Source organism: Bufo bufo, chromosome 1, assembly GCF_905171765.1.
Source record: "Bufo bufo chromosome 1, aBufBuf1.1, whole genome shotgun sequence".
NCBI lineage: Eukaryota > Metazoa > Chordata > Amphibia > Anura > Bufonidae > Bufo > Bufo bufo.
Window position 1 is genome coordinate 662412016 of NC_053389.1, and position 13580 is coordinate 662425595.

The 13580-nt window shown below is 46.3% G+C and overlaps 1 protein-coding gene across 6 annotated transcripts in view; it reads right to left on the reverse strand.

The window, feature by feature from the left end:
- Nucleotides 1-4165: 4165 nt before the first annotated feature.
- The window catches only part of CEP152 (centrosomal protein 152), a 66016-nt gene continuing 56601 nt past the window's right edge, over nucleotides 4166-13580 (reverse strand). For 4 of the 6 annotated variants that reach the window (XM_040414002.1, XM_040414005.1, XM_040414003.1 and 1 more), the window contains exons 25-28: nucleotides 11739-11842; nucleotides 9703-9862; nucleotides 8253-8356; nucleotides 4166-5251 (exon numbers count right to left, since the gene is read on the reverse strand). In XM_040414002.1, coding sequence (XP_040269936.1) covers nucleotides 4398-5251; nucleotides 8253-8356; nucleotides 9703-9862; nucleotides 11739-11842 — 1222 coding nt within the window. In that variant the 3' untranslated portion in view covers nucleotides 4166-4397. Of the gene's footprint in view, nucleotides 5252-8252; nucleotides 8496-9702; nucleotides 9863-11738; nucleotides 11843-13580 lie in introns of all 6 variants that reach the window. The other 2 variants (XM_040414006.1, XR_005775590.1) reach the window with 2 other exon arrangements.

Here is a 13580-nt window from a genome sequence, read left to right on the forward strand (position 1 = left end):
TTCAATGGCCACGCTGTCAAACGAAGAGACCTTAAATGCTGAGGGAAGACCGGACCCTGCGAAAGAAGGTCGTCTGAGTGGCAGTGATCAAGGAACGGCTCTCAGAAGGAGAAAGAAGTCGGCGTACCACGCGCGACGGGGCAATGAGGATCGTCGGAATGCCCTCAGTCTTGATTTTCCGTAGAACCCTGGGCAGGAGGGGGAAACATAAAGGTGGGAGAACCCCTGCCAAGAGGAGATCAGGGCGTCCACGCCGCAAGCTTCCGGATCCCTTGCGCGGGAAAGGAAGGTGGAAAGCTTTCGATGGAGCCTTGAGGCCATCAACTCCACGTCAGGGCGACTCCAACGGAGACAGATCGCCTCGAATACTTCCGGGTGGAGGGACCATTCACCCGGATCTATTGTGGTCCTGCTGAGGAAGTCCGCAGTCCAGTTCTCCACACCCGGGATGTAGATCGCTGAAATTGCCGGGACATGGGCCTCCGCACATCATAAGATCTCGGCAGATTCCGGCATCACCGCGAGGCTGCATGTTCCCCCCTGGTGGTTGATGTACTCCACAGCCGTGGCATTGTCCGACTGGACTCTAACTGGGTGACCCTTCAAGAGGTGGGTCCAGTGCCGGAGGGACAGAAGAATTGCCCTGAGTTCCAGGACATTGATCGGGAGCTTGGAATCAGACCGAGACCATGTGCCTTGGATTGTCCTGGGAGGGAACACCCCTCCCCAACCCAGAAGACTGGCGTCGGTGGTAACAACCGTCCAGGAAATCGGAAGGAAGGACCTTCCCAGAACTGGAACAGACAGCCACCAACAAAAGGGACGACTGCACCTGAGGGGAGAGACAGATAAGATGATCCAGGCTTTCGGAAGACTTGTCCCAGGAGGACAGGATCGCTCTCTGGAACGTGTGAGAGTGGAACTGGGCAAAGGGAATCGCGTCGAAACAGGCGACCATCTTCCCTAACGTCCTCATGCAGTCTCGAATGGACGGAAGTCTACAGTCAAGAAGGATCCTCACTGAACGGGGCAAGGCCAGTCGCTTGTCCGGGGGAAGGCGAATCCGTGCCGCGTCCGTGTCCAGAAGAATATCCAGTTAGACCAACTGTCTGGAGGGTGTCAGAGATGACTTCTGTAGGTTGACCAGCCACCCGAAGGGCTTCCAGAGTGATATGTACACTGTTCGATGCCTGAAAGAGGAGGCCTTGATGAGGAGGTCGTCCAGATAAGGCATAAGGAAGATGCCTCTGGAACGGAGCAGGGCGAGAAGAGGGGCCAGAATCTTTGTTAAGACCCGAGGCGCAGTTGCCAGCCCGAACGGGAGGGCGACAAACTGGTAATGACAGTCTCCTATCGCAAACCTCAGGAATCGCTGGTGACTCAGCGCAATGGGAACGTGGAGGTATGCATCCTGGATATCTATGGCCGAAAGGAATTCCCCCTGCTCCAGAGAAGAAATTACGGAATGAAGAGATTCCATCCGAAACCGCTGGAGGCAGAGGAACTTGTTCAGCAGCTTGAGGTCCAGGATTGGGCATACCGAGCCCTCCTTCTTGGGGACCACAAAAAGGTTTGAATAGAACCCCTTGAACCTTTCTGCTGGGGAAACTGAAGATATGACTCCCTGGTCCAGGGGGGACTGAATGGCCTGGGAAAAGGCGGCTGCCCGCTCAGGGTCCCGTGGAAGACAGGATTGAAAAAACCTGTCTGGGGGAAGAGACAGGAACTCTATCAGATATCCCGAGGATACAATCTCGAGCGCCCAAGCGTTGGACACGTGGGCCCACCAGACGTCCTGGAAGAGGAGGAGGCGGCCCCCCCACCCTGTTAGGCGGGGACGCACCTTCAGGCTGAGGCCTGCTAAGCCGCAGGGGGTCGAGCGGCCTGAGGTCTGGGACGCCAGGAGGGCGAATCTACGAAAAGGTCTGCCACGTGAGGAACCTGACCTAACGTGAGAGGCCCGCTTGGCCCTAGGCTGTGGAAGATGGGTGCTCTTGCCACCTGTGGCCTCAGAAATAATTTTGTCCAGCCGAGAACCAGAGACGGGTGCCAGCAAAGGGGAGACCGACCAAAGAACGCTTGGAAGTCGCGTCCGCTGCCCACACCTTCAAGCGCCAAAGAGCGCGCGATGAGGGCACAAGGCGTCCAGGGGCGCCTCTCAGAGGTACTTCCCTTCCTGAATGATCAGCTGCGCCAAGGATCGGAGGTCCCGAGCAGGGACCTCGGATACTAAGTCCTGGTCGAGCTGGCTGCCCCACTCGGAAATTGCCTTTGCCACCCATGCGGAGGTGAACACGGGCCTGAGGGCTGACCCCGTGGCTGCAAAGAGGGACTTCGTCAAGGATTCCATCCAGCGATCTTCAGCGGACTGAAGGGAGGATCCAACAGCTATCGGAATAGCCGTATTTTTGGCTAGCCGTGCTACAGGTGGGCCCACCTTAGGAGGGAATGTCCACGTGGAAATGCAGTCCGCTGGAAAAGGAAATAGGACGTTCAGTTTTTTGGGGGCGGAAAAACGCATGTCTGGGTGTTCCCAAACCTGGGAAACCACTGCTGAAAAAATCTTTATGGCGAGGAAATACTTTTGAGGCCTGTTTTGGACGGAAGAAGGACACCCCCTGCTGGTCAGTGGGGAGGGATCGTCCTGCACCCGGAAGGTGTCGCGGATGGCAGCAATGAGGCTATCCACAGTGAAGGCCAACTTAGAAGACTGCTCCGCATCCAAATCCAAGTACTCAACCTCACCGTCGGACGACACGTCTCCAGGAGAAGAAAAACCTGAGTGAGACCGTACACGTGGTGGAGAGGGAGATGAGTCAGAGGAAGGAACATGGTGCACTCTGGGACGCTTTTGTGAATGCCGTGCGCTGACGGAATCACCGGGGGGAAGTGACTTGGGGGGGGGGGGGGGGGGGGGGGGGGGGAGTAGCCAGAAGCTCTGGAGGGTGCATCTGAGGGAGGCGCATCCTGCGCCGTTGGCAGATTCTCAACCAAGCGACCCACTATAGATAGGGTGGATTGGGAGCTTTGAGCAAGGTTTTCCACCGCCTGAGAGAGCGTTTTGGCCCAGTCGGGTAACTTAGATGCCAGAGGGGGAGCGCCTGCCTGAGCGTCTGACAAGCAGTGCAGACAGAATCCTGTTGTCCGCAAGGGAATTTAACCTGACATATAGAGCAGGCATAGTGAACAGCTATTGGCCGCGGAAGAACCCCAGGGGGATCAGACATGGTGAAAAACCGGAGATATCTGAGACTGGAGGGATACAGTAACCTGAGGAAAGGTGTAACAGCTCTTACCAGGACCAGGCATCTACTTATCTGTCCAGCCGCCATCTTCACCCTTCCTCTGGTCCAGCAGGGCCACCCTTTCTTCAGCTACTGGCACCGTAGTGGCAGGAAGCTGGAATAGGGACTTGGACGGGTGACCCCTTTGCTGGCGGGATACAGGGAGCGAGGCTGCCCTGGTCCACCTTGTCTTCTTGTGGGGGGATGAGGCAGCGTGGCAAATCAACGTTGGCGTGCTCCCCACGAGAGAACAGAGGCGAGGCGACCAGTTTCCCACCTAAAAGCAGAAAAATAAATAAATAAATAAATAAATCTTCAGGAGCTTCCCTGCATGGAGGTCTTGCCTCCTATTGACACTAGAAAGAACTGAAGCTCTCTCTCCAGGCTGGAGGGGTATAGTTGCCAGGGGAGGAGCTAACAGCTTTTACTAGTGTCAACGCCTCCTAGAGGACATAGCTATACCCACGGTTCCTGTGTCCCCCAATGAATATGGGCAAGAAATACGCGTTATACAATCACCCTGAAGAAGGCACCAGTTCGGTCCAGAAACGCGTTGTATTTTACCCATTGCAATAAAAGACCTAGAAGAGTGCTCGTCTTAACTATTGTTACTGTCAGCGCCAGGTGAAGCCCACTTTTATCTTCCTTCATTGCTGTTATAAGTGGAAACCCTTTTGTGCTATAGTATTCCCTTCACTCCTGCCTAGTAACACTAATGTGTTCCCTCTGTGCTTAACTCAAGATCATCTTTGTGGATGCACTGCTCCACTTTTCAACAGCTCACTATTTTTCTTAGAAAATTCAGCTTATTACCACTGGAAATTCCCAGCCCCAGCCCCATATGTTACATAAAACGTGGTTAAAATAAAAATGATCTTTATTTAAATAACATAATTAGGTAAAAACAGGCAGAATACAAAAATAAAAATCTTCAGACACACTCACAAATATACAAAAACAACATGTAAAAAAAAAGCACAGGACTATATACAGAGAAAATAAATTAGTCAATACATTTTGCAGTAAAATTTGGAAGAGAACCTGCACAGCTGGAACAAAAAATGGTCAAGCCGTAAAAGATTTTTGAGTGCTTTCTTGGTCAGTCAGAACTATTTAAATAGGCAATGGACTGTCAAAGCCGCTGTCTTGCTGAGGGGTTGCAAAATCCAACAATAATTTCCGTGAAGGTAGTTGGCTGCCTCGACCTACATCTGAGTATGGCTTAGATTCAACAGCTGTAGGCGGGTGACCCATAACTTTACTAGAATGCTGTGTACTAGGAGTCTGATCTCTCTTCTTTACAATGTGTGCAGAGTGATTCTGACCTTCATATCTGCTGCCAAAGGTATCATGACTTCCCTCCACAAAGGAAAATAAACCTGCTCCTGAAACATTCACAGGAGTGTTTGGATTTTGAGACTGTGCCTTCGAATTGGTTAAAGGGATTTGCGTAGTCCGGGTCAAAAAGGGACCTTTACTATTCAAACAGCTCCAGTCATTGCTTCCATTCTCATCCCGCACTGGAGTTTCTTGGAGCTCAAACTTTTGTCTATCTGATCGGCACTTTGGATTTCCATGGCATGAGCGATCTCTCAGTCCATGTAAAACAGACGGCTCACTCTGCTTATAAAATGCGACCTGGAGAGAATCTACATTAGTGTTTGGACTATTAAGATCAAGGCCCTCAAAGGGTGTACTCATAGCCTGTCCTGCACGCGCTGGTGGAGGTTTGTGCTCGACACAGTCCATTCCATATTGTTTTAACACTTCATGTTCAATGGCAGCAGAATCTTCACCATTAGGGAATCTTCCTCCATCCAGCTTCTCTTTCATATGCCTCCTGATGAGCTCATCCAGCGTTTTCTGTTCTGTGCTTGGATCGGTTGATCTGTCACTTGAACATCTTAGAACATTCTTCATTGGTTTAATGGTTTCAGGCTCAGTTTCATCTTGGTTCACTGCTAACCCTAATATAGATCAAGATATATATTAAAAATCTAACACCTATATTTATTCCATCACAATCTACAATGATTTGGGGGGGGGGGGAAGGGGTGTACTCTCTCTCTCTCCTTGGGGAAAGAGCGCCTTAACCGGTATGAGGAGAGTTTCAGGCCGTACATGCTCCTCTGGAATTCTGGGAAGAAAGGGATACAAATGAGGTCTTAACAAGCTCTACCTCTATTGACACCAGATGTAAGGCAGATATCCTACAAGTCAATGTTCAACCATTTAAATAGGCCTTGAGACATGACTTGGATATTAGATAAGCCAGCACCTCATCTGCAGACAGCTGTTTCGGGGTGATTGCCCCTCATCAGTGCAAAGCAGTGAGTACTGGCTTAAGTGGATGAGAAGCCCAAGACAGGATTTGGGGGTTCTCTCTCTCCTTGGGAACAGAGCATCTACAATCACCCCGAAACAGCTGTCTGCAGATGAGGTGCTGGCTTATTTTTGATCCAAGTCATGTCTCAAGGCCTATTTAAAAAGGTTGAACATTAACTTATAGGGTAACTGCCTTACATCTGGTGGCATTAGAGGCGGAGCTTGAGAGCTCATTTGCATCTTAATCTACAATGAGTTACAGTGTGATGTCAAGACACCACACTCACCTGTCAAATGGTGGATACATGAATAGGATAGATAGGCAAGAGACAGGTTAAACAGACAGGAATTCATTTCTAGTGACCAACTCATGTAGCTTTACGTGTACTACTCTAATTTACAGAAGATGACTGGAACGTTGTACAAAACAAGTGTTTTCACCTTTTGGGTCAACCCCATTTCTTCAAAAATTACTGTATAAGCAGGGCTGTCCCTTATATTCCAGATTGCAACCAAAGAGGACGCCAATGCAACTAAGAATTTGCAAATGTTGGCAAGACTATACACAGTCTTGTTGCCATTTGTGACTAGTCTCGTCACATTGTAGCTCTACATGACCAAAATCTGTACATGTACAGAGACTGGTGCAGCTCTTTAATACAGAGCACCATACATGTACAGAGCCTGCACATTAGCAGGAGCACATCGGTGATAGTCGGGGACCACAAGGAGAAGACATAAGCAGTTTATCACCTTTGCCTTCTTTTTCTGTGCATAGCGCTCAATGGGAACTATGTAGGGAACAGAGGAAAAGGATATTCCCCAACCAGAGGGGGCTCTCCAGCTGTTGCAAGACTACATCTCCCAGCATGCCTAGACTGCCTACAGCAGGACATGGTGGGAGTTGTAGTTTTTCAAAGCTGGAGAGCCGCAGGTTGGCCATCTCTGCAATATTAGAACAGGCGATCAGATGATAACAAGGCAGAGCTGCTAGGTCGTCCCCCCCCTTTATTCTGCACTTAATACGCCATAATGAGAAAGTGAAAACTGAATTTTAGAAATCGTTGCAAATTTATTAAAAAAGAAAAGCTAAAATATTGCATCGACATACTGTACATATGCAGAACCTTTACTTAGTACTCAGTTGAAGCACCTTTGGCGGTGATCAGAGCCTCCACTGTTCTTGGGTATGTCGTCACAAGCTTTGCACATCTGGATTTGGGGATTTTCTGCCATTGTTCTCTGCAGATCCTCCCAAGCTCCGCATCAGGTTGGGTGGGGACAGCATGTGGATAGCCAATTTACAGGTCTCTCCAGAGATGTTTGATTGGGTTCAAGTACGGTCTCTGGCTGGGCCACTCATGGACATTCACACAGTTGTCCCTAAGCCACTCCTTTGTTGTCTTGGCTGTGTGCTGAGTCATTGTCTTGTTGGAAGGTGAATCTTCAACCCAGTCTGAGTTCCACAGCACTCTGGATCAAGTTTTCATTAAGAATCTCTCTGAAATTTGCACTATTCAGCTTTCCCTCAAAACTGACCACAGTCTCCCCGTCCCAACTGCTGAAAAACACCCGCACAGCATGATGCTGGCACCACCATGCTTCACTGTAGGGATGGTACTGGATGAGAAGTGCTTGATTTCCTTCAGACATGACGCTTATAATTGAGGCCAAAAAGTTCAATCTTCGTTTCATCAGACCAGAAAATCTTGTTTCTAAGCAGGCTTTCCAGCGTCTTTTACGGAGGAAAGGCTTCTTTCTGGCCACTCTGTCATGAAGCCCAGATTGTGTTGTAATAATGGCAGAAACTTCCAACAGGTCAATCATCTGCACTCAGGATCTTTGGAGCTCAGCTATAGTGACCATTGGGTTCTTGATCACCTCTCTTACCAAGTTCCTTCTCCCCCGATTAGTTTGGTGGGGAAGCCAGCTCTAGGAAGATTCCTGATTGTTCCATACTTCTTCCATTTAAGAATTATGGAGGCCACTGTGCTCTTGGGAACTTTCAGTACAACTGAATTTAGTTTTTTACCTTTCTCCAGATCTGTGCCTCCACAAGCATGTATCTCAGCTTTACAGGCAGTTCTTTCCTCCTCATTGCTTGTTTTTTTGCTGTGTCAACTGTAGGACCTTATATTGACAGTGTTGTGTCTTTCCAAACCATATCCAATCAACTGAATTTACCACCAGTGAAGTCCAAATCAAGGAGTAGAAACATCTCAAAGATGATTAAGAGAAATGGGAAGGAGTTAAATTTCAAGTGTGACAGCAAAGGGTCTGAATACCTTCTAATAATTTTGTAAACATTTCTAAAATTCAGTTTTCACTTTCTCATTATGAGCTATTAAGTGCAAAATGATGGGGAACACTTGATTATTATTATTTTTTATGTTAACTCAATGCAACAACAAAATATGAAAAATAAATGAAAAGGTTTGAAGACTTTTTGAATACACTGTAGTTTGAAAAAAAATATCTATCTATCTATCTATCTATCTATCTATCTATATTACTTTTTACAATTCTCCCCAAATAAAAAGAAAGAGCTCCTTGGCAAAATGAAAGGTGGAATTTGATTGGTTGCTATGGGCCAGTTTTGATAAATCTCCCCCAAGGTGTTTGACAAAGGGAATCCATACATACCTAGACGTAAGTTTCTGCTTTGTGTTTTCTGGGAGATAGGAGTTTCAAGCACTTTTGCCATAGTTGCCAACTTGCTTGCAGCATTCATTATTTTCTTTTCAGCTCTAAGAAACAGATTAAATACTATTAATACAGTAATGAACTGTAAATCAGTTACTGTTATCTGTACATGTATTTCTGTTCTGTACCTGCCAAATGAAACTGCACACAGAACATCTATAAATCTGAGTTTTGGACTATATCCTGGTGGTCAGATAGCAATTTTGTTGACGGGAAAAAAAAAAAATGACCAATAGTGGCGTTATTTTAGCCCATGTCGAAGATAAATGTTGTCAAATTTACTTTCATGCTGCGACAAATATGACTGCATGTACCTTGACATACAACATTGCCATCAACTTTTATATTGACCAAAACGTTAGCACTTTTACACCTAGGTGTGTGTGCACAGTCGGGATGAATTTCTTTTTGTAAAAGTGTTGCATTGCATATACAGTATTTTTGGACTTATAAGACGCACCTTTTCACAAAAAAAAAATTGGGGGGAAAAATGTCAGCGTGTCTTATGGGACAGATACTAATGAGCGCTTCCATAATGTACAGTAGGACCGGGAAGCAGTGAATGCAGCACTCCCTGTGCGGGCTCTGTATTCACCGCTTTTTGGTCTTCAGCTGCTGCATGCTGTTCTGTGACCTGTGCACAGCATGCGGACATCTGCGCGCTCTGTGACCTCAGTGTGATGTCGGGTCACAGCACAGCATGGCAGGAAGAGCGCTAGATTTTAGGATGGCGGCGACAGTGTCCGGAGCAAGAGAGGAGAGTGGATTTATTTTTTTTGGTCTGAGATCTGAATAACATTGGGGGTATGAACTGAGGTCTGATGAAAAAAAAATTTTTTTCTTACTTTCCTCCTGTAAAACCTAGGTGCGCCTTATGGGGAAAAAAAAAAAAAAAAAGTGGAAGACGACATAGCGCAGCCTTGTTCAAGGTTTGAGCTTGTTAATTGGCGACATTTTGCGAGTAATGCAATCATTAACAATCATGTGAATAAACACACAGTTGTGCAGTATAAACTGATATTATGACAAAGTTGTGCGCCCATTTAACAAGCTATTTCAAAACTCATGTTGGTATGGTTGCAGCAGCGTGTGGCACTGCTCTGTGTATTTTTACTGTAAATCTAGGCCAAGCAGTAACCTCTCCAAAGGAAGCTTGTGGGTGGTGGGCCGCTGGACAGTGAGGAGTGGCGGGTAGTCATGCACTAACGGGTTGTTTCTGGGTACTTGTGGTATATTTCCCTGATGTATTTGTGAATTGTGACATACCCCACATGCATTGCATTTGTGGTTAGCGATTGCACTCTGCCTCATCCTGCCTTCCTTACCGTTTTTGAATATTATTGGTCAGTTTTATTTAGTATACACAGACATGTTTCTGCGAGATACTCACCCCTCATTCTTGCCGTCGTCCTTTAGTAACTGCTGCAGACAGGTCAAGTAATACTTGCGCATTTTCCTAGCAGTTTCCTGCCGTTCTCTTAGAACTTCATTTTTCAACATTTCAGCTGCTCTTCCCTTGCTTTCATGTATGTAACGAAGCATGTCATCTGCTTAATTGAAAAGGAAAGAAAACTCTAGTGCATGGTCTGCGCAAAGCAACCGAGGTAATTCAGAATAAAAGCAAGCAGCGAGTTTCTAGACTAGGAACCTCATCACAAGCAGGGACAAATGTATTGTGTCCATGTGAGACAAGATGCAAAACTGATCTCAGTGGGGATAAATGAGAGCGATAGACAAGAAGAAGCAAAACTTTATGGTGTTAATGTACATAGTGGTGTTAGTATTAATTTATTCATTGAAGGCATTTATTACCCCACTAATCACTAGAACAGGGGGCAGTCTTATCTCCTCACTACACACAACCGCAGGCGAGCATGTGCTCTGCCACTCCATTTTAACTCTATGGGTCTGACCGAAAACCACGCACTGTACTCGGCTGCTTCCGTCAGTCCCACAGGCTTTGAATAGAGCAGAACCATGCATGCTTAAAGAGGACCTTTCATCAGTTTTGACATAGGCTAATTATGTTATTACCTTGTAGGGCGGCCCTCACTGATGCTATGGGTGTATTTTTTTTTTCAAAGGACCCCCCCCCCCCCCCTGTTCGTCCACTGTGGCCCCCCGATGATTTGGCCCGCTGTATTATAACGAGCAGTAAACTCGCAACAGGGAGGAGACGCAATCTTCTGCTGTGGGAGTCTCCTTATCCCTGGCTGTGAGCGTGATCCAGGGCGCCAAATCATCAGGGGGCCACAGCAAATGACCGGGGGGGGGGGGGGGGGCTGAGTGTTTGAAAAAAATTTAATAAAAAATACACTCATGGCATCAGCGGGGGCCGCACTACAAGGTAATACCATAATTAGCTTATGTCAAAACTGATGAAAGGTCCTCTTTAACCGCTACTCCATTCAAAATCCTCTTCATGGTGGTCCTGGAGGAATAGGCGTAAGACCCCTATTCTACTGACCGGTACATTTCTCCTGTGGATGTGGGCAAATGTCCATTGTGGAAAATCTACTTTATTACTTTTACTTGTAGATTTATCTTTTGTTTGTCCAAAGGAAAGCTACCAAGTAGTGGTTTACTGCTGACTGGATAGTAACACACAAGAATATCCAGAGATAAGGATAACTAATCCTAAGAACAGACGTCCTGCTCTCCCAATGGAACGGCAGGTCGAGCATGCACCCGGTCGCTCCATTCATTCTCAGGGACAGGACTCATCTCAGGTTAATTTGCATATGTATCAAATATATTTTTTTTTACACAATAAAAGCACACAGAGCTATGGGGACTGGGTATTGCGGATGTGCTAGCGGCTATCTAGCTACCCATGTCCTCAGCTCTATTCACAAAATCCAGGTGACAGGTTCCCTTTAAAAATCTGGATTGCTGTTCATCGGGAAATCAGCAGCAGTATCACACTAACAGATCATCGCTAACAAGTGTTCGTGTAATACTAGCTTAAAGCTTTGCCTACATCTTGTTTTGAGCCCAAGGTACGATCTCCTGGCGCATACCTCCATTGGAGGGCTGAGACAAATCCCACTGTATAAGCACACAGTACAATAAATCGTTCACAGGCTCCTATTGTTAAAAATTTATATACTATGCAGTATACTTATTTTTGGGGTGTCAGTACGTAGTAGTCTATTCTTCCCTATATAGTGATATGCAAATCAGAATCTAGCTTATGTCAAAAGTACACACTTTTGGCATACACTCTTCATGCACGAGGACCTATGGATACTTTGGAGACATACGTTGAGGAATACTCCCAATGTATACCTCTGTCGTACGCAAAAACACAGCCTTGGTCGAGGGATATGTTACAAAATTGGATCAATCACAGATATTTTAAAAATTAAACTATGCCACCATCACATTAAAGTTTTTGTGAAGATAAATTTCTGGTTGTCAACTCACTTTTTATTTTGTCCACTGCTTTGATATATTGAGCACGCATTTCTTCTAGTGCATTTCCTTTACACAGAGCACAGCCCTTCTCTGAACTCTCATCTTGCTGAGAACTACAATTAAAAGAGCAAAAAAAATGTTTAGGCTATTGTGAAATATACAAGAACAGTGGATTTCTGACACATTTATATAACCGAACACCAGGCTAAGGGTACTTTCACACTAGCGTGCGCAAACACAAACATGTTTTTACCGGATCCGTCTCATCTGGAATAACAGATTCGGTATTAAATTTTTTTCAAAGATCAAAAGCAAAAATAGCTCCTCCTATGTCCTGGCGCATGCGCAGACCGGAAAACCGGGTCCGGCAATGCGGCAATTTCCGGAACACTTGGTACCAGATCCGGCATTAATACATCTCTATGGAAATGAATGTCGGATCAGGCAGTGTTCCAGGATTTTGTCCGGAAAAAATACTGCAGCAAGCGACAGAACAGAAGACATCCTGATGCATACTGAACAAATTACTTTCCATTCAGAATGCATTAGGACAAAACTGATGTGTTTTTTCCGGCATTGAGACCCTTTACCGGATTTCAATACCTGAAAAGAATAACGCTAGGGTGAAAGTACACCAAGACGGCCAATTCCTTCTCACTACCGACATTTTGTCACAAAACCTCACTGTAGTGATGTATAAGTGCAGTGAATGTGACACTTACGAGAGTCCAGTTTCATATGTTCATGTCATAAGCACTCTGCAGTATATAAAAGATAGGGATCGACCGATCTTGATTTTTTAGAGCTGATACAGATACCAATAATCTGAACTTTCAGGCCGATAATTTATACCGATATTCTGTGCATTTTCATTTTTGAAAAAAACTAAAAATTCCTAATACAAATCTGCTGAACATGAATATGTTTATTGTTAATGTGTAGCTTTTTTTTGTAAATCTCTTTTTCATTTATACTTAATATTTGGTGTGTGTTTTTTTTATATATTTTTTTATTTTTTACTAACTTTTAGCCTTTAGGGGCTAGAACCCTTGTCCTATTCACCCTGATAGATCTCTATCCGGGTGAATAGGACTTCACACTGTCCCTGCTGCCCTGTGCATAGTACACACAGCAGCAGGGAGATTACCATGGCAGTCAGGGCTTCAGTAGCGTCCTGGCTGCCATGGTAACCGATCGGAGCCCCAGGCTTACACTGCTGGGGCTCCAATCAGAAGCTGCCACTGCCACCAATGAGGAGGAGGGGACCATGTGGCCACTGCCACCAATGATTAATACTGAGGGGCTTGGGTGGCGCCACCAATGTTTTCAATACTGGGGTTGGGGGGCACACTGCGCCACCAATGAAAATAACTAGCCCATTAATTCATATACAGGAGGCGGGAGCTGGCTGCAGAATCATATAGCCGCACCCGACCTGTATGAGCGTTAGCTAAGGTGCGGCAGGGGTTAACTGCCGTGGATGGCAGCTACTTGTCATAGAGGTCGGGTGCAGCTATATGATTCTGCAGCCAGCTCCCGCCTCCTGTTGAATTTGAATGAATGAGTGAGTTAACATTGCTGGCGCAGTGACCACAGCCCCTCCACTCCTCTTTCCTTTCATTGGTGGCAGCGGCACAAGGGGAGGGAGACACTGCTTCCTTCTACCCTGTGCTGCTGAGGGAACACGGATCACGCTGACAGCAGCGCGATCCATGTTCCCGATTAGTTAATCGGCAAAATAGATGGCGATAACTTTGAAAATCCTGAATATCGGCCGATATCGGTAAAACCGATATTTGGTCGATCCCTAATAAAAGCACTACAGGTGAAACTCGAAAAATTAGAATATCG